Source organism: Cervus canadensis, chromosome 2 (genome assembly GCF_019320065.1).
Source record: "Cervus canadensis isolate Bull #8, Minnesota chromosome 2, ASM1932006v1, whole genome shotgun sequence".
Classification (NCBI taxonomy): domain Eukaryota; kingdom Metazoa; phylum Chordata; class Mammalia; order Artiodactyla; family Cervidae; genus Cervus; species Cervus canadensis.
Window position 1 is genome coordinate 114,484,462 of NC_057387.1, and position 22,341 is coordinate 114,506,802.

The following is a 22,341-nucleotide window of genomic DNA, read 5'->3' on the forward strand; positions in this document are numbered from 1 at the left end:
CACCTAGGTTTCTGTTTCTGTCAGCAGCCTGTCCTTTTGCCCATTTTCTATTCGGCTACAGTTCGCGTGTTTGAGAGAAATTAGCCCTTTGTGATGTGAGCTCTGAAAGTTTCTCGTTTGTCTTGAAGACGTCTTCTGACTTCACAGTGTTCCCTTGTGTGCAGATGTTTCCATGTTAGTGTTCAGTCTCTCAGACCCCCTGTGATGGCTGTTAGCTGCTGCTATGGCCTTCTCCCACACGGAGTACCAGACAGATTCATCTCACTGCAGGCCTTACGTGGGTAGGTGCTTATGTGTTTAGAGTTTATTCATCTTGAACTTAGTGTGTGAGATAAGGATACACCTAGTTTTTCCAGATGGATAACCAATGGAATTTATTGAATAGTCTGCTTCCTTCCCCTGGTTGATCTGAAATGTCACTGTTACCAGACGTTCACCTGTTTTACGTATTTGGGTTTATTTCTTCACCTCTCGCTCTGTTCCCCTGAGTCATCTGTGCGGACGTGCACCAGATGTTTTCATTACTATGGTTTCTCAACAATTTGACTGTCTGCTAAGGCTCATCCTCTCTTACTTTTCTTTTTCAGAATTTTCTTGACCTTTCTTGCATTCTAAAAAAAGTAATATATCAGCTGTGGAATGAGCCGATCCTTTCCTTAAAGAACCCTCTTGGTACTTTTATTAGGGCTGCCAGGAGTCTGTGTGGCAGCGGAAGGAGAACCGACGTCCCTGTGGGTATCTCTCCAGGATGGTGGCTGCTGTCCACCTCTGCCCCTGATTCTCATAATCATGTGTTTAAACTTTCCTCCATAAGGCTCTCTTTTATTGGAAGTTTATTCCAAGATATTTCAGCTCTTTCATTGCTGTTCCAAATGTGGTTGTTTCTTCATCTCTGTCCTAAAAGGGCCACTGATATCTGTACAGTAATTTCCCCATCTCCTACATGAATCCCATCTTTTGTGTAGTGAGTTTCTAGTTGATGTTGTGCGTTGAAGCTCGTAGGGCGGACGTCACAGGACCTTGACCCGGAAGGCCTGCATCTGTGTTCTCTGTGAGCTGTATCTTCAGGGAGATCACTTTGAGTTCACCTCTCTGTCCTGACAGAGTGCTCATTCCGTGGTTCTCCGTGAGCATCCCTGCTAGGATGAAGGACAGGTTTTTATTCCTTCAAATGACAGTTCTCATTTCAGGAGCCTCAGCACCTCCCGAGCACAAAGGGAAAAAATCTGGTGGTTAAACACGGATATGTCCCTTTCCCCCCACTTATATTTATTATATCTTAACCGCACAAATGACATGCCTGCTGATGGAAAATTTAGACTTTAATATCTAGGACTAGTTAATAATTGAGGTGAGCGTGGCAGGCCTTACCCCATCCCCCACTTCTGCTCAGACCCTTGAAGATGCAGCACACAGCCTTCCTGACTTGTCTCTGTGGTGTGTTGGTAGTGTGTGTTGTCTCTGTTGTGTGTTAGTAGGGTGCACTGTCTCCGTGGTGTGTTGGTAGGTTGCGCTGTCTCTGTGGTGTGTTGGTAGGGTGCGGTGTCTCTGTGGTGTGTTGGTAGGTTGCGTTGTCTCTGTGGTGTGTTGGTAGGTTGCGTTGTCTCTGTGGTGTGTTGGTAGGGTGCGCTGTCTCTGTGGTGTGTTGGTAGGGTGCACTGTCTCCGGGGTGTGTTGGTAGGGTGCGCTGTCTCTGTGGTGTGTTGGTAAGTTGTGCTGTCTCCGTGGTGTGTTGGTAGGGTGCGCTCTCTCCGTGGTGGGTTGGTAGGTTGCGCTGTCTCCGTGGTGTGTTGTTAGGGTGCGCTGTCTCTGTGGTGTGTTGGTAGGGTGCGCTGTCTCTGTGGTGTGTTGGTAGGGTGTGCTGTCTTCGTTGTGTGTTGTTAGGGTGTGCTGTCTCCGTGGTGTGTTGGTAGGGTGTGCTCTCTCTGTGGTGGGTTGGTAGGGTGCGCTCTCTCTGTGGTGTGTTGGTAGGGTGTGCTGTCTTCGTTGTGTGTTGTTAGGGTGTGCTGTCTCCGTGGTGTGTTGGTAGGGTGTGCTCTCTCTGTGGTGGGTTGGTAGGGTGCGCTCTCTCCGTGGTGTGTTGGTAGCGTGTGTTGTCTCCGTGGTGTGTTGGTAGGGTGCGCTCTCTCTGTGGTGTGTTGGTAGGGTGTGCTGTCTTCGTTGTGTGTTGTTAGGGTGTGCTGTCTCCGTGGTGTGTTGGTAGGGTGCGCTCTCTCTGTGGTGTGTTGTTAGGGTGCACTGTCTCTGTGGTGGATTGGTAGGTTGCGTTGTCTCTGGTGTGTTGGTAGGATGTGCTGTCTCCGTGGTGTGTTGGTAGGACATGCTGTCTCCGTGGTGTGTTGGTAGGGTGCGCTGTCTCTGTGGTGGGTTGGTAGGTTGCGTTGTCTCTGGTGTGTTGGTAGCATGTGTTGTCTCCGTGGTGTGTTGGTAGGGCGCGCTGTCTCCGTGGTGTGTTGGTAGGGCAAGCTGTCTCCGTGGTGTGTTGGTAGCGTGTGTTGTCTCCGTGGTGTGTTGGTAGGGCACGCTGTCTCCGTGGTGTGTTGGTAGGGCAAGCTGTCTCCGTGGTGTGTTGGTAGCGTGTGTTGTCTCCGTGGTGTGTTGGTAGGGCGCACTGTCTCCATGGTGTGTTGGTAGGGTGCACTATCTCTGTGGTGTGTTGGTAGGTTGCGGTGTCTCTGTGGTATGTTGGTAGGGTGTGCTGTCTCCATTGTGTGTTGGTAGGGTGCGCTGTCTCTGTGGTGTGTTGGTAGGGTGCGCTGTCTCTGTGGTGGGTTGGTAGGGTGCGCTCTCTCTCTGTGGTGGGTTGGTAGGGTGCGCTCTCTCTGTGGTGGGTTGGTAGGGTGCGCTCTCTCTGTGGTGGGTTGGCAGGGTGCGCTCTCTCTGTGGTGTGTTGGTAGGGTGCGCTGTCTCCATGGTGGGTTGGTAGGGTGCGCTGTCTCCGTGGTGTGTTGGTAGGGCGCGCTGTCTCCGTGGTGTGTTGGTAGGGCGTGCTGTCTCTGTGGTGTGTTGGTAGGGTGTGCTGTCTCTGTGGTGTGTTAGTAGGGTGTGTTTTATGAAAGGGAGACACAGTGTATAGAGACGGAAACTCCTTTTCTTGACTGAACTGTTGTCCTGACTCTGTTCCATGATGGTCCATACAGAGTTCCGTGTTCTTCTCGAGGGATGTGTGATTTAATTATGGATGCGTCCATCACTACTAATTTTACAATTCTTTGCCCGTCTGTCCTTGCGTGTTAGCTCTGTAGCTGTTCTGGGTTATCTGCAGAAGGAAGTGAAAGTGGAGTTGCTGGGACAAAGGTGTGTATGAGGTGTTTTCACGTCTTCCAGGCAGTGAATGTGGTTTCCCCGCAGCCACGCCACTCTCTGCGAGCATCATCATAACCTGTTTGATGGGTGAATGGGATACCTCACTGTTTTCATGTATTTATCACCAGAGGGCTTGAGTTCCTTTGTCTGCCTGAAGCCATGCGTATTTCTTCACACAGTTTGTAAGAGCAGCATGAGACATGAGTTTTTTCAGCACAATTCAAGATTGTAACTTTGCTCGGTGTCTTTCTTTTCAGAAAATGTTTATTTTTGTTTCATCAAATCTGTCTGTCCTTTGTGCTCTGCTTAGGGGACTCTCCTCACCCGGAGGACACAGATACAGCCTCTTCTGTTCCTCCAGCCTTTCGTCCGCTGGAACTCATCTTTGTGAGCAGAGGGAGGGCTGCCCTCTGGCCGTGTGAGGGGCGGCCAGACACTGCGTTACAGCTGGGGTCCCCTGCGGACATGGAAACAAGACTCACCTTTTTAGTAAATGTCGGGATCCTTTGATGATATGTTTACTGAGGCTAAAAATGGCTCCTGTAACCTTAAAATTATGAAAGAATGTAACTAAACGCACTCTGAGAATGTCAGATTGAGGCCTTTTTAGCTTCACTGGGTGTCAGTTTCTGGGAAGGGAGAGCCTGTTTCGTCTGTTTGCCCTGTGACAGTTTGTGAGCCTCATCAGAAGGGAGAGGGAAGCAAGAAGTTAAGGTAGCAAAGTTTTGCCTGTGGGGAAGGACTCATGCCCAGCGTTGGTAAACCTTTGTTATTGAAGGTCATGTAATTAATCCTCCTCCTGTTTTCTCTATCTCATCCCAGCCTAAGTGTGATGGCCAGGTGTTACTGACGCAGGTGTGGAAGCGCTTGAATCTGATAGAATGTGACTACTTCGGCCTGGAGTTTCAGAACGTGCAGTCCTGCTGGGTACGTGCTGTGGTGTGTTTTTGAAAAGAGGCTCCGGATGAGCTGCGGAATGCTGACGGTGGTGCTCCTGGGCCAGTGCCCTGGGAACTGCTGGCATGATGCGGGCAGGGCACGCTGTGACCCTCAGACTGCACGATTGAAATGTCCTCTGTGCAGCTACAGGGGAACCCCTTCTGCACAACTTACAAAAGCAAGTAGCACCTATCTTCTGTGATACTCGTTTCAAGGGTTGTTCAATCACTCAGTTGTGTCTGATTCTTTGCAACCCCGTGGACTGAAGCACACCAGGCCTCCCTGTCCTTCACCATCTCCCGGAGCTTACTCAAACCCATGTCCATCAAGTCGGTGATGCCATCCAACCATCTCATCCTTTGTCGTCCCCTTCTCCTCCTGCCTTCAATCTTTCCCAGCATCGGGGTCTTTTCCAATCAGTCGTTTCAAGGATGGATTTGAGCAAACTGCTTTACTAAACTGGTTATACTCATTTTACTTAATAGATGAACCGTCAAAGTGTGGAGCTTTAGTGTTTATAGGTGGAAATGTTTTAAAGAAACCAAATGACCTGTTAGTTCAAAGAGCACGTCGGCATCATGGAGCCACGGCCACCCCATCACACAGTAGTCCTCTCGTCAGCTTGCTGCTTACAGAGGCAGTGGGTGCTGACATGTGTATGGACTTAGCAGATACCCCCTACATACACACACACACCACACGCCCACACACGCCACACACAGCACATGCCACACACACACTCACACCACACATCACACACACTCACACACAGACATCACACACACCAGACACAGACATCACACACACACACCACATCACATACACACCCACACCACACGTCACACACACCATACACCACACACACACACCACATTACACACACACATCCCCACACTCACGCCACACATCACATACACACTCACACACACCACACACACACACACACACACATCATACACCATATACACACACCACACATCACACACACACAGCACACACAGACATCACACACACATACCACATTACACACACACATCCCCACACTCACGCCACACATCACACACACACTCACACACACCACACACACACACACATCATACACCATACACACACACCACACATCACACACATACAGCACACACAGACATCACACACACACACCACATTACACACACACATCCCCACACTCACACCACACATCACATACACACTCACACACCACACACACACACACATCATACACCATACACACACACCACACTCACACCACACATCACACACATACAGCACACACAGACATCACACACACATACCACATTACACACACACATCCCCACACTCACGCCACACATCACACACACACTCACACACACCACACACACACACACACACACATCATACACCATACACACACCACCACACTCACACCACACATCACACACATACAGCACACAGACATCACACAACATACCACACACACACCACACACACACACACACACATCACACACACACACACACCACACACACACACACACACACTCACACACACCCCACACACACACACACACACACCACACTCACACCACACATCACACACATACAGCACACACAGACATCACACACACATACCACATTACACACACACATCCCCACACTCACGTCACACATCACACACACACCACACAGACATCACACACACATACCACACCACACCCACACCCCCACACATACCACACACCATACACCATACACACACATACCACACTCACACACACACCACACACCATATACACACACTCACACACACCGCACACCTCCATGCACACACCTACACGCACAGAGTTCTGTGTCCACTCTGCCCGGCGACAGCACACCGTGTGACTCAGTGGTTTACAGCGGGCCCTGCGGGACTTGGCGTCTGTTGTATCAAGATTCGACATGGGGGGGCTGTTCCTGCTTTAAATGTTTGTCTTAAATATAAATATTTTTGTGTTTTGCAATATGCTGATTAAATAGAGAAGTAAGTTAATGAATTTGATATCTTTTCTTAAATTCTCTTTAGATCTGGCTTGAACCTATGAAACCCATCATTAGGCAAGTACGAAGTAAGTCCTTTTTTAACTCTTTAAAATTCTGTTCACCTGAGATGCTTGCCCTTGACTGTTCAGATTCAAGGCACAGCCGACCGTGACCGTCACCTCGGGGCGGCAGCATCGCGCCACCCGCGGCAGGTGCGCTGGGAGGTCGCTTTGCCGTTTAGCTTCAGGCTGTGAGACGTGGAGGGTGGGGCATCACCTGACTCAGATACTTCTTGGTTACCTGCCTCACCTGTGGGAGAATAGGATTTGCTGGTCAGTACTGCTTCAATTTTTGGCCAATATGCAAAATGAGTGTGCAGCTTCTAATTATGAAAGGACATTCAGGTGACATCTCCAGTCATTTGAACTCACCTGTAACATTTTTAGAACTAAATTGAGGGGGAGAGGATTATGGGGGGAACTTTCGTTCACTTAGAAGCCAAGGCCATTTCAGTTGCTATAGCATTTTAGCAAAGCAGTTCCTCTTTTCTGTTGGTGAAAATTACATGACTGGGTTATTATAAAATTTCAATAAAGCTAAAATACTCAGATGAGCTAATAGCTTATGCTTTTTCTTTACAGTAATCAGGTTGTCCTAGTTTCATATATTGAATGATAACATTTTTCTTTCACTAAAGTATATAAGGATTTAAAGAATAATGGCCTTTTAATTTTTTTATTTATTTTTATTTTTTGGCTTTGGCACTCTGCTCATGGGATCTCATTTCCCTGACCAGGGGTTGAACCCAGGCCCTGGCAGTGAAAGCCCAGGATCATAGCCTCTAGGCCGCCTGGGAGGTCCCAGGCTTTTTAAATTATTGCTACTACTATTAGTATAAACACTGTCATTTTTTATCACTTTTTTACTCCTAAAATAAGAAGAATATATTTTAAGATTTTAATGTGCAGTCTTTTTTTTTAGGGTTTCAAACTTTTAGTAACCCCTGCTTAATACAGAAGTTTTTCATTTTTTTCTTTGCTGCGTGTGACTGGTACTTCGGACTAATAACTTCATACACAGGAAGGGTCTTAATATCCTCTTACTTGAAAAGACTTGCTCTAACAGTCCATTTGAAAGCACCAGCTCAGTTATGCCAGAACATGCAGAGAGATAGCAAATACAGAGAGTGACTTATTTGTGGACTGTAAATTTTTCTTTCCATAGGACCAAAGAATGCAGTGCTTCGCCTGGCAGTGAAGTTCTTCCCACCGGATCCGGGTCAGTTGCAAGAAGAATATACACGGTAAAGAGCCTGACTGACAGAGCCGCCATGAGCGGGTCCCGCTCACCCTCTGTAGCACCTGCACGTCACCTGGGTGCCTGGTCAGGGTCCTCCACACAGAGAGTGTCCGTGTCCAAGCTGGGACCAGAGTGTCACAGCTAAAAGCAGCATTGTTGGAGTTAACTCCTCACAGACCCAAATGCAAATAGGATTTAGAAGAAAGATCGTGTTATAAATTTGAGAATTAAAAGAGGGGTGTTAGGGTACTGCTGAACAAATATTCTCCAGATGAGCCTAGATTTGTGTGTGCAGAAAGTTTGGAGAAGGGCATGGCAACCCACTCCAGTATTCTTGCCTGGAGAATCCCATGGACAGAGGAGCCTGGTGGGCTGCAGTCCGTAGGGTCTCACAGAGTCAGACACGACTGAATCAACTTAGCATGCTGGCAAAAAGCTTGTAGGAGTTTTGCCCATTCCTTTACTATTCTATCAACAAAATGACTTTAACTGGGAGAAGAACCAAGTGTGAAAGTCTTTAGGAGTATACGGAGCGGAAATTCTTCAGGGGATCTCTTTTCTGCTGCTTTTTTAAATTCAGGATCAATTCTTTGCAGAAATGATTGAAAGTGTTTGCAGTTGTTTTACCTGGGTATTAAGATTATGGAAGTGGTTTTTTCCCTTTTGTTTTATGTACCGATTTTATCACGAGGAGTAAAGCGAAAATCTAAAAATCAAGTGGAAACCCAGAGTCGGATGTAAGTGAAGAGAGGACTACAGTGACGATGCAGTGGTGACAGAGTAGCTTCCTGACCTGACGTGGATTTGTATCCGAATCCTCTGGGTCTTGGACCGTCTGCGTGGGTCTCTGTCAACTGTTCCATTGTCACAAAGCCACAAGCTGGGCTGCAGGGAAGCTTAGACCATGTGGCTCCAGCCACAAGTCTTCACAGGAGGGAGGCTGACCCCAAGGACAGCAGAAAATATGAGTGAGCTTATCTTAACGGTGCATTAAATACCTGACATTTACCAAGAAGTCCCTCTTTGGGAACCACTTTTAAATATATATGCCTCAAAAAAAAAAAAAAAATATATATATGCCTCGACAACTGTGAGCAACAGTAAGTGTCGGCCTAATTCTGTCCTGGGGCCAAGTCAAGTTTATGCAGAAGGTCCTTGTTTTATTTATTAAAAAATGACATATCTGTGGTAAAAGAAAAAAAGCTGTGAAGTTACATGGAGTAAAAAGTCGGCGTTCCCCTCACTGCATGCCACCCCAGCCCCTGCAGGCTGGACACAGGGGGGCGAGTCCTCCAGGCGGAGCCCCCGCGCCGGCAGCCCGGGGGCCTTAGATGAGCGTCTCAGAAAGCAGCGGCAGATGCGCGCAGAGCCGCGGGCGGCTCTCTTTCTCTTACCTGCGTGCCCGCTGCCTGCCATGGGCGTCCTTCCACGCCGGTGTGCGTGGCTGCCTCCGGATTTGGTTAACCAGCCTCATGTCAGTGCAAGTCTGGGTTGTGTCCCGCTGTTCTCTGCTGTAGTGCTGCAGATAAGTCTCCTTCTGCACACATATTCGTGAGCTCTGGAAATATTTCTGTAGGAAAAAAAGTTCACGGGGTGGGATTGCTTGAGGAGGGGGACGCACATTTCCGGTGTAAGCCCAGTAGGCGCTGGTGCTGACACTGGCGTGTGAGCCCCGAGAAGGACGGGGCGGCTGTCCTGCTCCCCTGCTGTCTCCAGCGCCTGGAGCAGCCAGGTGCTCGGGGCTGCTCGCTGGTGAGTGAATGAATGTATAAATGGTGTCAACCCACCCCCTGCTACACTCTCACCACTTAATTCAGGGTGCCTGTGTCTCAGATTCTAGCCAAGATCGGGTATTATCCATCTCTCTGAGACTCGCAGCCACACTTGATGCTCTGTCCTTGTTGGGTCTTTCTGCTACTTCCCACAAAACTGTGCGTGCGGTTGTGTCTGTGTAACACAGGGAGCACAAGTCTGTGAGCTGCCCCCTTGAAAGCGTGGCTCCGGGTGGTCGGTGCCCTGGGGTGTGGTGTGCTGCCCGCCGTGTGGATGCTGAGTGCTGTGGGGCCAGGCTGCCTGGGCACCGTCTGCTCCATGCAGCCGGGCTGTGTGTCCTCCTCAACGTGGGGATGTGTGTCCCAGGGGCCTTGGGCCTGACTTCTGTGTTTCTCCCTCCTCCTAGCTACCTGTTTGCCCTTCAGCTTAAGAGAGACCTTCTGGAGGAGCGTCTGACCTGCACGGACACCACGGCCGCCCTCCTGGCATCCCACCTCCTGCAGGGTGAGTGTCCCCATGCGACCCACATTCATGGGACCCGCTGCGCCCAGGTTTTTCTGAGGGGCTAAAGGTTAGCTTCCTGCTTGGGAGGGGGATGGGCCGTGCGAGACCCCAACGGTTTCCCTTGGCCTCAGACCTCCAGTTTGGGCTCCAGGCTGTACCCTGACTCTGGGTGACATCACAGCCCCCATGACAAGGCAGGCATCAGTCCCTGAAGGACAGAGGAAACCCTCCAATATCTCAGCGGGAGATGCTTCAGAGCATGAAGCGTTATGTGACTTCAGACATGAGCTGGGAGGAGCGCGAGGGGAGGCTGTGGGAAGCAGGTGTGTGCTGCCCCTGTGCAGGACAGGAAGTAGACCCAGAGGCTCCTGGACTGGACCACGTCCTCTGTGCGGAATGGGTGCTCTGGAGAGTGGGCGCTGGACCTCATCTTCCGTGTAGAACAGGTGCTCTGGAGCGTGGGCGCTGGACCGCGTCCTCTGTGTAGAATGGGTGCCCTGGAGTGAGGGTGCAGGAAGCAGGGCAGAGAGAGGCTCCAGCATGTTAGGACCACAGGGTATGTGCCTTTCCTTGGTCCTTCCGTGACACACCATCGCCAAACAGCAAATGTTCTCATAGGTTTCCCATCCTGCCAGTTGGGTCTTGTTCATGGTTGGCAACGCAAGTGTTGAAGCATCTTTGTTGTTATTCAGTTGCTAAGTCATGTCTGACTCTTTGCGACCCCGTGGCCTGCAGCACTCCAGGCTTCCCTGTCATTCACCATCTCCCGGAGCTTGCTGAAACTCATGTCCATTGAGTTGGTAATGCCATCCAACCATCTCATCCTCTGTCGTCCCCTTCTCCTCCCGCCTTCAGTCTTTCCCAGCATCAGGGTCTTTTCCAATGAGTTGCCTCTTCTCACCAGATGGCCAAAGTATTGGAGATCAGCTTCAGCATCAGTCCCTCCAATGAGTATTCAGGACTGATTTCCTTTAGGATGGACTGGTTGGATCTCCTTGCAGTCCAGGGGACTCTCAGGAGTCTCTTAGTTCTTGTTTGTCCTGGGTCATCTCAGACGGAAGGTGGTCTTCAGTGCACACCGCCATCTGGCGGGGCCTCTTGCTTGAGGGCTGTGTTTGCAGCTCACATTTCCCTTAGTGGCTTGTCCTCCCTGGGCCTGTGCTGTGCAGACTGGGGGCTGGTGAAGATGCACGGGGCTAGATGTACTGTAGGGTTCTGACCTAGTCCTTGGCTTTAGAGACATGTCAGGCACCTGCCAGGACGCGCCCGGGGCTGAGGCTTGGACGCGGCACCAGGTGGTCCTGATCTGGGTGGTGGGTGCGGGGTGGGGTGAGCAGGTCCTGTTGTGTACACTCTTGTGCCAAGGTGTGATCTTGTGCCTGCACCTCTTCTGTGAGTGTGAGACTGTCTCCAAACAGTATATTGCTTAAAATGATTGGGCTTTAACCACTGTTTTTCAAATAAGCGGAGCCTTAAAATTCATGAACTAGAGAAACAGTCATTGTTCCTTGAGAATTTGAGAAGTCCTGAAGGAAAAAACAATTTAAAATACATTATTCCGAAACAAAACGCAGGACCTTATCCAGGGTGTGATGGTCTTGAGACAGCTCACAGAGAAAGCATGGATGAAAATGTAGCTGACAGCAGCTCAAGATTTGCCGCCCAAGTTGCTCGCCAGCATCTTTCCTGTTGAGGAGTCAGGAGAAATTCCCTTCACCTGCCTGTGTGTTTGCTTCTAATAGCATAAGATATTTGGGAAACTCTAGTACAGAATTTTGTTTGAGGGGTATATTCTTTTACTACAGAATTAGAATAATTTTTTTGCTTTTAGTTCTTGCATTTGCACCTTGTACTTTTACGTAAGCACTGAGATCACCTGCTGCTCCTCTCTCACCTCAGCGGAAGTCGGGGACTACGATGAGGCGCTGGACCGGGAGCACCTGCGTGCCCGCGAGTATGTGCCGCGGCAGGAGCGCGCCCTGCACAGGATCCTGGCGTTCCACCGCGAGCTCGCGTGAGTTGGGCATCATCAGGCTCGGGCGATGTGCTCACCCCGACCCTCCCCGGGGCAGACCGGGTCCTGTGGCAGCCACGCCAGGTCCAGGGTCCGGGGTGGGGTCATCCGTGCTGCGGCCCTGTGGTCTGGCTCCCAGAGACACGGCCCTGGGGTGAGGTGAGGGTGACCCGAGGAGGGGCTAGAGATGGAGAGGCCGGGCCGGGCTGGGGAGCTGCTGGCGGGGAGGGGTCCTGGAGGCCTGGCCCCTGCAGGGGGCCTGCAGATGCAGACACACCGACGCCCTGCAGGTGAAACTCCACTGCAGGCCCTGCTGTCGGCTCGGGGGTGGGGGTGGGGGGTGGGGGTGGCTTTGAGTGACACAGACCCAGGTCAGACCCTTGATGATCCCCTCCCCTTCCTGAAGCACTGTGCTTGTCCACCATGTGTTCTACTGCTCACAGCCACAGGGGCCTTCTCGTGTCTGGTCGGGCGGCTCTGGCTTCCAGAGCTGTCAGTTGTGACCTGGACTGCAAGGATGAACCGCAAACATGAACCACAAGAATGAGCCACAAAGATGAACCGCAAAGATGAGCCGCAAGGATGAACCGCAAGGATGAACCACAAGGATGAACCACAAGAATGAACCGCAAAGATGAGCTGCAACGATGAACTGCAAAGATGAACCACAAGAATGAACCGCAAAGATGAACTACAAGGATGAACCACAAGAATGAATCGCAAGGATGAAGCACAAGAATGAACCGCAAAGATGAACCACAAGGATGCACCCGAGCCAACAGCCTGGAGCCGTACGGGCGGCCAGCACCCAAGGCTCTAGTCCTGCTTTAAGCTGTGGAGCCAGAAAAAGCCTTGTAGAGCCTGAAACTGTGAAAGTCCTGGAAGAAAACAGGCAGTGTGTTCTTGGACATGGACTTTAGCAGTACAGTAGGCCCCTTAACACAGGCTTGAGCTGGGCACGTCCACTCTCACACGGGCGGTTTTCAGCAGCAGATGCTACATGGGGTGAATTCTCAGAGGTAGAACCATGGATACTGAGGGCTGACGGGGGGGTGTATGCAGAGGGTTGGGGCCCCTAACCCCCGGTTTGTTCAAGGGTCACCTCTATCATTCTGGATCTGTCTCCTCAGGCAAGGAGAACAAGCAGAAATTAACAAATGGGACCTAATAAAACCAAAAAGCTTTTGCACAGCAAAAGAAACTTATCAAAAAACCAAAAGGCTACCTACTGAATGGGAGAAAATATGTCTGGTAAGAAGTCAGTATCCAAAATACACACAGAAGTCATACAGCTGAACACAAAAAAACAAACAACTTGATTGAAAATGGAGCAGAGGACCTGAAGAGACATCTTTCTAAAGAAACACACAGACATATGAAAACATGCTCAGCATCACTAGTCATCAGGGAAACACACACCAAAACCACAATGAGATACTACCTCACACCTATCAGAGGCTATTACAAAAAAGACAAGAAATAAATCAACAGAGGAGTGGAGAAGGAAGATGTGGGGGGTGTGTGTGTGTGTGTGTACATATAATACACATGTGTATGTATATATATATATATATATATACACATACACACACACAATGGAATACTACTCAGCCACAGTAAGAAAGAAATCCTGTTATTTGCAACAATACAGGTGGACCTGGAGGGTATTGTGCCAAGTGAAATAAGTCAGACAGAGAAGGACAAATACTACATGATTTCACTTACATATGGAATCTTAGAAATACAGCTAACTAAAAAAAAAAAACAAAAACAAAAAGAAATACAGCAAACTAGTGGATAGAACAAAAAAGAAACGGACGCATGATATAGACCACAAACCAGCGGGGTGAGGGATGGGGTAGAGGAGTAAGAGGTACAAGCTACTGGGTAGAAAGGAGATTAGCTACAGACTGTACTATACACACAGGGAATGTAGCCAGTTGTTCAGTCGCTCAGTCCTGTCTGACTCTGCAACCCCATGGACAGCAGGCTTCCCTGTCCTTCACCATCTTCTGGAGCTTGTTCAAACTAATGTCTATTGAGTCAGTGATGCCATGCTACCATCTCGTCCTCTGTCATCCCCTTCTCCTCCTGCCTTCAAACTTTCCCAGCATCAGGGTCTTTTTCTAATGAGTCAACTCTTCGCAGCAGGTGGCCAAAGTATTGGAGCTTCAGCTTCAGCATCAGTCCTTCCAATGAATATTCAGGACTGATTTCCTTTAGGATGGACTGGTTGGATCTCCTTGCAGTCCAAGGGACTATCAAGAGTCTTCTCCAACACCACAGTTCAAAAGCATCAATTCTTCAGTGCTTAGCTTTCTTTATAGTCCAACTCTCACATCCATACATGACTACTGGAAAAACCATAGCTTTGACTTTATGGACCTTTGTCGGCAAAGTAATGTCTCTGCTTTTTAATATGCTCCCTAGGTTTCTCATAGCTTTTCTTCCGAGGAGCAAGCATCTTTTAATTTCATGGCTGCAGTCACCAACTGTAGTGATTTTGGAGCCCAAGAAAATAAAGTCAGCCACTGTTTCCACTGTTTCCCCATCTATTTGCCATGAAGTGATGGGACCAGATGCCATGATCTTAGTTTTTTTAATGTTGATTTTTAAGCCAACTTTTTCACCCTTCTCTTTCACCTTCATCAAGAGGCTCTTTAGTTCTTCTTCACTTTCTCCTATTAGAGTGATGTCATCTGCATATCTGAGGTTATTGATATTTCTCCCAGCAGTCTTGATTCCAGCTTGTGCTTCATCCAACCCAGCATTTCACATGATGTACTCTGCAAGGAGATCAAACCAGTCAATCCTAAGGAAATCAGTCCTGAATGTTCATTGGAAGGACTGATGCTGAAGCTGAAGCTCCAATACTTTGGCCACCTGATGCAAAGAATTGACTCATTAGAAAAGATCTTGATGGTGGCAAAGATTGAGGGCAGGAGGAGAAGGAGAAGACAGAGGATGAGATGGTTGGATAGCATCACTGATTCAACGGACATGAGTTTGAGCAAGCTCTGAGAGTTGGTGATGGACAGGGAAGCCTGGCGTGCTGCAGTCCATGGTGTTGCAGAGTCGGACATGACTGAGCAAGTGAACTGAACTGAACTCTGCATATAAGTTAAATAAGCAGGGTGACAGTATACAGCCTTGATGTACTCCTTTCCCAATTTTGAACCAGTCCATTGTTCCATGTCCAGTTCTAACTGTTGCTTCTTGACCTGCATACAGATTTCTCAGAAGGTGGGTAAGGTAGTCTGATATTCCCATCTCTTGAAGAATTTTCCACAGTTTGTTGTGATCCACACACTCAAAGGCTTTAGTGTAGTCAATGAAGCAGAAGTAGATGATTTTCTGGAATTCTCTTGCTTTTTCTGTGATCCAGCAGATGTTGGCAATTTGATCTCTGGTTCCTAAATATATAGCCAATATTTATAACAACTATAAATGGAGTACATAATCTTTAAAAATTATGAATCCTGTTGCACACCTATAACTTATATAATATTGTACATCAGCTATACATCCTTTTTAAAAAGACAGGAAATAAGTGTTGGTGAAGATGTGAAGAAGAGGGGAACCCTTGTGCACTGTTGGTGTGATTGTACATTGGTGCAGCAGCTGTTGAAAATAAAATGGAGGTTCTTCAAGAAACCAAAAACAGACTCAATATTCTACTGAATATTGGCGTATATGGGAAAAGAATCTAAAAAAGAGTAGATGTATATATGTGTGTCAGATTCACTTTGCTCTACACCAAAAACTAACAAAATGTTGTAAATCAACTCCAATTTAAAAAATCTAAAATAAAAAAATAAAAAATCTAAAATAAATAAAATTTAAACTAGAGCTACCATATGGTCCAGAATTCCACTCCTGGGTGTTTACCCAAAGAAAACAGAAACACTGACGGGAAAGGATACACGCACCCCCATGCTCACAGCGGCGTTCCTTACGACAGCCAGAACAGAAACACCCCCTCAGTGCCCGTCAGGAGATGAGCAGGTGGAGAAGACGTGTACATACCGTGGGGTTATCGCCTCGCTGATGGCTTATTGGAGTGATAAGCATCTAGTCAGCTTCAAAGGACAGACATTTCCATCCAAGAATGGAAATCACAGGAATGACATTAACCAAGCAGTCTTGTTATTCCTAAAAGATCCCAAAACTCAGGCTTTCGGAAGCAAGAGGAAAAAGAGCTGTTTATGGAGGTCGCTCGTGGAGGCTTTGGGCTGTCCTGAGCGCCCACCCTGGAGCCCCTCACTGTCTGGACTGTGTGCCAGGCGAGGATACCCCAGCTGTTTTGGTGATTCTATTTTTGTTCATTTTCATAATTTAATTTTTATAAAGGTATATTCTAATGGTTAGCATTGTACCTTTTAAAGTTTTGAAGTGGGTTCAATGAGATACTAGGGTTATCCGTGCGTTACTCGTAGTGTGGCCCATATTTAGTATTCGTCTCTGCCTGTAAATGTTTGCACATCACTTTGTCCATATGAAGATAAAATTATAAGGCTGAGCACCTCATGAGTGCAAAGAAAAGATTCGCCCCGGGGATTACAGAACCGAAGGAAGGGGACGGTTCTGTGGCCTGTGTGCAGTGTAATTTGCCGTGGGTGGGTATCCGTGGGGGAGCGGCCGGCCGTCTGGAGATCGGAGCCCCTGTGCTGGTTGTGTTCCCTTCTGTTTTCCCGGTCTCTCTGTCCGAGTTTCTGCTCTCAGGAGCGCTGTGAACTTGCTGTCTTTCATTGCAGGGGCCAGACTCCTGCTGAGTCAGACTTCCAGGTGCTGGAAATTGCCCGGAAGCTGGACATGTACGGCATCAGGTTTCACTCGGCTTCTGACCGGGAGGGGGCCAAGATCAAGCTGGCCGTGTCACACACGGGCGTCCTGGTGTTCCAGGTAGGTGGGCGGGGCGCTGTGCTCACCTGCGCTGGGAAGTCTGTGGCTGAGTCACCTCAGACTGGGAGGCAGAGTGTTGCGGACTGTGTGATCCGGCCTGTCCCCCTAGAGAGGTCGTTTCCTAGTCCTGGACTCTGTCCCGGAGCCCGCTCTTCCTTCTAATGCTGTTCGGAAGGTCCCCTGACCCGGAACCTCACCCCGGGGCTCAGAGTGACCTGCAGGCAGGGTCTCCCCCGGGGCTGAGGGGCCGCTGCCCATGGGGTCTCCGCTACGGGCCACAGTCCCACTGACTGCGGGAGCCAGAGCTGCCCGGAGAGCTTCTGGGGTGGCCCCGTGGTCCTGGGGGTGTCTACCCCCATTGGGTGTGAGCATGGGAGGAGACACCGGAAGGGCCCCGAGCTGTGTTTCTGGTGATGTGTCTGCGTGCTGGGCCGGCTGAAGCACCCGGAAGCAGCTGCGGGTGCCAGCCTGGGCTCCAGAGCCCTCCCTGGCACGGGCCCTGCCCAGGACCTTGGCGCCTCGGGGAACGCGGCCGCCGGCTGCAGCTCCTCCCTCCATGGCCAGCTTCACGCCGCCCCCCGAGACGGCCAGTCTGAGCCTGGCCTCCCCGACCAAAAATGCTTCGTTTCACCGTCTTTGCCTTTCTCTTTTAAAATTAGGCATCAAATTTCAGTTTCCTGTCAGAAAGAATGTCAGGCTTGCACTTAGAGTCAGCAGTGTGGCTTCCCCTGAGCGTCCAGGCCCTGCCAGGCCCAGGCCCCACACGCACGCCCTCTGCCGGCGGCCCCTGCCCGGCACGCGGGGGCAAGCGCAGCCCTCAGAGTCGAGGTCGTCATTCTTCCAGAAAAGGGCAAGTCGTCTATGACCAGAAGAAATTGCAAAAGCAAAGGATTAAAGAGTTTGGGTTAAAGGCGGCAGATTGAATCCATTTCCACTCCCTCAGAATCCCCACTGGAATGACAGTGAAGGGATTTTTTAAACTTTGCATCAGTAAGACCCAAGGATGGAAAGGAGAGCAGGGGCTGTCAGCTGAGTCTGGGAGCTCGGAAGGCCGGTGGGATGACCGCGAGGTGCAGGAGTGGAGCTGAGACCGGCGGGCCGGAGGCAGGACAGTTAGAGCGCCACCCCGCCCCTGGCAAGGGCCTCCCCTTGGAGGTGGAGGGGAGTGACTGTGAGTGGGCTTCTGAGCCTGCGGTCCCCACTCCAGCCCCAGGAGGTGCCGGCCAGCCCTTCAGAGCCTCCTCTTCAAAGACTCATCGCAGACACATTGACGATCTGAAAGCACTGAGAATCAGAAGAGCACGCAGAGTCCCACATGCTCATCACACGGGTTCTCGCCGGACTGTGTTCTCACTCCCTGCCCCCCCCACACACAGATCACATATACAAGTACCAGCACGTGTACACATACACAGACATGCAGAACACATGTACACACGCTGACACATAAATATACACAGAGCACCCACACAAACCAGACACGACACAGACCACATCCACACACGAGAGACACATATACACATAGACTACATATACACATACACACACCAACACACACAGAGACCACATATACACACATACACACACACAAACACAGAGATGTATAGATAGACAGATCTATGGATACACAGACACATAAACACACAGACATACAAACCACATATACACTCACATACATACGTGATACACATGTACACAGACATACACACATACAGACCATGCATACACGGAGACACACACATGTACAGATACATATATACAGAAACAGACCACATACACACAGATACACACACACAGACACACATATACAGAGATACATATGTATACACAGATACACCTACAGACACACACATATACGCAGAGACACATACAGAAAGACACACCATACAGACCATGTATATACACACAGACACACAGAGAAGCATATACACACATAGACACACGACACACACACAGATGCCCAGAAACATGCACATATACATATATATGTGTGTGTTAAGTCGCTGCCGTCATGTCTGACGCTGTGTGATCCCATGGACTGCAGCCCACCAGGCTCCTCTGTCCATGGGATTCTCCAGGCAAGAATACTGGAATGGGTTGCCATGCCCCCCTCCAGGGGACCTTCCCTACCTAGGAATAAAGCCCACATCTCTTAGGTCTTCTACATCGGCAGGCTGGTTCTTTACCACTAACACTACCTGGTAAGCTGTACACGCACAGACACATGTATAAACACAGGCACACACCTATATACACACAGAGAGACACATGTATACACTCAGATACACACATGCACAGAGACACACACATTTTTGTACACACAGGCCACATATATATACACAGACACACACACACATTCTTCTGAAGCCTTGAGGGTGAGGTGCCCTCACAGGGCCCTTTCCCCTGAGTGTGTGCCCCCTAAGAAGAGACCACCCCTGTCGTGACTGCTGTGCGGCCGTCACTGAGGCCCCTGACTCTTGAATCTACGGGTCTGTCCCCGTTGTTAGCTCCTGGCCAGTCGCGTCCATGCAGCTCCTTTTCCTGCAGGACGGGGTCCAGTCTGGAAGCGGCTGTAGCATTCAGCAATCATGCTGCAGACGCCTGCGATCCAGAACACTGCAACAGTGTGTGGGCCGTTTTCCTGTGGCTAGAATCGGCTGGTGGTGCCCAGCTGGACCACATGCAGGTGACATGTGACCCCTCAGGGATCATCTGGGGCACCACCTGGCCTCCCTGGCGATGCGAACGCTGACCGCTGTGCTCTCTGGTTCTTCGCCTGTATCGTTACTGGTCCTTCTCTTTCAACTCATGCGCATCCTTGGAGAGACGCTGCACCTTGTCCAGTGCCCTGTAGACTAGCGTCCCTGGGCAGTGCCTGGCCAGGGTTTACCAGATGCTCCCTGACTCGGGCACACCTGGGGCCTCCTGCTAAACTCAGACAGTGACAGGGAGAACCAGGAACTTGAGGAAAACCTTCTTTCCAAGGAAGATGGTATTTGCAGGGCAGGTGCCAAACTTGTGGGAAGAAGAGACTCAGAGAAGCAGAAACTCGGGGCTGGAGACGGTGCAAAGGCAGGAAAGCCTCTTTACCCCATGCCTCGTCCCCAAGGAACGGGGCACAGCTTCAGCACAAGCCTAAACTCGCACGTGAGTTTTGATTCTGGCCTGGTTTGTCATAGTAAAATATTGGTAATTAACTGTTGGAAGGCTGGTTATGCAAGTGGTGCTGCATCCACGTTATGGGGTAACCGGCCACCTGTCCAGAGGACACAGACTCTGTCCTAATAAACGAGACAGTCTCTGAGATGTGCTGTTACATGGAGAGAGTACTCAGCTGTGTGTGTGACTTCCTGCCACTTGTGGGGAAGAGAAGAAATCACACACACAATTTATTCCCTGCAGAAAGGCCGGCGTTGACCGCCCCTCGGATAGTGATCAGAGTCAGCAGGCTTTCAGAAGAGGGGAAAGGGGAATGCTAAATCTGGACTCATTTTGGTGCCTTGTTAGTATATTACTGTATTGCATGTTCTTTCTTTTTTTAATTTAAAAGTACATTATTGCTAAAAGTGTTAACCATTATCTGAGCCTTCAGAGAGTCATAATCCCTTTGCAGTAGTAATGTCAAAGATCACTGATGACAGATACCTTAGCAAATATAATAATGAAGAGGTTTGAAATATTGTGAGAATTACCAGAGTGTGGTACAGAGAAGTGAGTGAATGCTCTTGGGGAAACGGTGCTCCTAGACTTGCTCAGAGCAGGGCTGCCACCGGCCTTCAGTGTGTCTGTGAGACCTTCTCCAAGAAGCCTCAGAAGTAGAAGAAAAGCCTACACCTTGAAGCAAGAGCCGGGCAGGCACAAGGACACGGGGCCAGCGTGGCACAGGCTGGCGGCAGGAGACCTGGGAGACGCGGCTGAGAGCTCCGCAAAGCAGAGGAAGAGACGGAGAGGGAAGCAGAGGGAGCTCCCGCAGCGTCCGGGCGGCCCAGCCTCCCAGGATTCCAGAGGCTGGACCCAAACGGCAGCAAGGAATTGTTACAGACGTTCCAGGAGGAGAAGCATCCAAACTTCCAGGCATGGGTTTCCAGACAGAAGGTGCCCACAGGCCTTATTCCGAGTGAATGGAGATGGGGCAGGATTTGTTGTCTGAGACATCAGAATACAGATCAGAGGGCTTCCTGGGAGGAGGCGGGAAGGCGTGAAATGCCACCGGGCTGGACACTGGAGGATGGAGGTTCTAAACTTGGAAGAAAGTCATTTCCAGTCCAGAATTCTGTGCCTGTGCAGCCGGACTCCTACCCAAGAAGAAAGTAAAAGCATTTCCAGACATGCCGCTTTTCAGAAAACTCAGTCCCCGCGCAGCCTTCGGGACCCTGATGGTGGGGAGAGGCTCCGGGCGGGAGCTGAGGACACGGCGACATGTTGGGGAGGGAGAGGGGTGGGCCATGCTCGGATGCGGAGAACCTGTGTCAGCAGAAAGACATCAGGGGCTCCAGGGAAGACGGCCCAGAGAGAAACAGACCTAACCGGAGAGTTCCCTGGGGCTCCAGTGGTTAGGACCACTGGCATGTGTGTGTGCTCAGTCGTGTCTGACTCTGAGACCCCATGGACTGTAGCCCATCAGGCTCCTCTGTCCTTGGGATTTCCCAGGCAAGAATACTGGAGTGTGTTGCAGTTTCCTCCTCCAGGGGATCTTCGCTTCCCGGGATCAAACCCGCAACTCCTGTTCGACCCCTGGGTCCCAGGTTCAGTCCCTGGTCGGGGAACTGAGATCCTGCAAGCCCTGTGACACAACCAGAAACAAGCCCATCAGTGACGTCATGGGTGAGATCATACTGGAGAGCTTTAAAGGTCTGCAGGGAGGTTTTGCGCTGAACCGGTGATGGGTACACAGAAAATTAAGCAAATGGAAAGAGGCAGTTAGTAACTCTGGGAGAATTACAGGTAAAGGAGGAAAATACAGTTGTAGTCCACCCCTGCCCAGTTTGCGAGCAGCACACACATGATCAACAGCACAGATCAGATTTGGTGGCGCCCGTGGGGAGGGGTGGACGCGGTCCCGTGGTGTGCGGTCCAGGCAGACAGCAGCGGGAGCCAGCTGTGTGGACGCAGGCCTTGGCGGACAGGCCCTCTTGCCACCTCCCTGAGCCCCGCGTCCAGAGCCGGGAGCTGAGGCGTGGCCTTTTCTTCTGTTGCCGTGTGAAAGTTTGCTGATTTCGTGGATGGAGCTGAGAAGCGTCCAGTGTCTCACTGTGGGCCGCAGGTGGAGTGACTGCCTGTCGGCCGTGCTGGGAGGTGGGAGCTGACATTCAGTCCAGACCTCAGGGACATCTCTTAACTCAGGAATGCAAAGAATTGAGACGGAATGCACAGCACGTGAAGTCCACCCTTCAGAAGTATAAGTCAGTGTTTTCAGTATTAATATACTCGCAGAATCATGCGGCCGTCGCCCCAATTCCAGAACATGTCAACCCCACCCTCCCCAGGCCCTGGCGGTCCTGCCCCGCCCGCTTCGCCGACCCTCATGCCTCTGTCTGCGGATGTCCCTCCTCACACCTCCCTGGGACTGGCCTCGGGGCCTCT

General features: G+C 50.2%; 1 protein-coding gene across 9 annotated transcripts in view; it reads left to right on the forward strand.

Moving 5' to 3' along the window:
• Nucleotides 1-22,341, forward strand: part of FARP2 (FERM, ARH/RhoGEF and pleckstrin domain protein 2) — a 92,933-nt gene that overhangs the window by 36,464 nt on the left and 34,128 nt on the right. For all 9 annotated transcript variants that reach the window (XR_006268222.1, XR_006268223.1, XR_006268224.1 and 6 more), the window contains 6 exons: nt 4,129-4,233; nt 6,310-6,352; nt 7,491-7,569; nt 9,745-9,842; nt 11,742-11,856; nt 16,611-16,758. Coding sequence is in view for 6 of the 9 variants with exons in the window: in XM_043462220.1 (XP_043318155.1) it covers nt 4,129-4,233; nt 6,310-6,352; nt 7,491-7,569; nt 9,745-9,842; nt 11,742-11,856; nt 16,611-16,758 (588 nt within the window). In the remaining 3 variants the exon portion in view is untranslated. The remainder of the gene's footprint in view (nt 1-4,128; nt 4,234-6,309; nt 6,353-7,490; nt 7,570-9,744; nt 9,843-11,741; nt 11,857-16,610; nt 16,759-22,341) is intronic.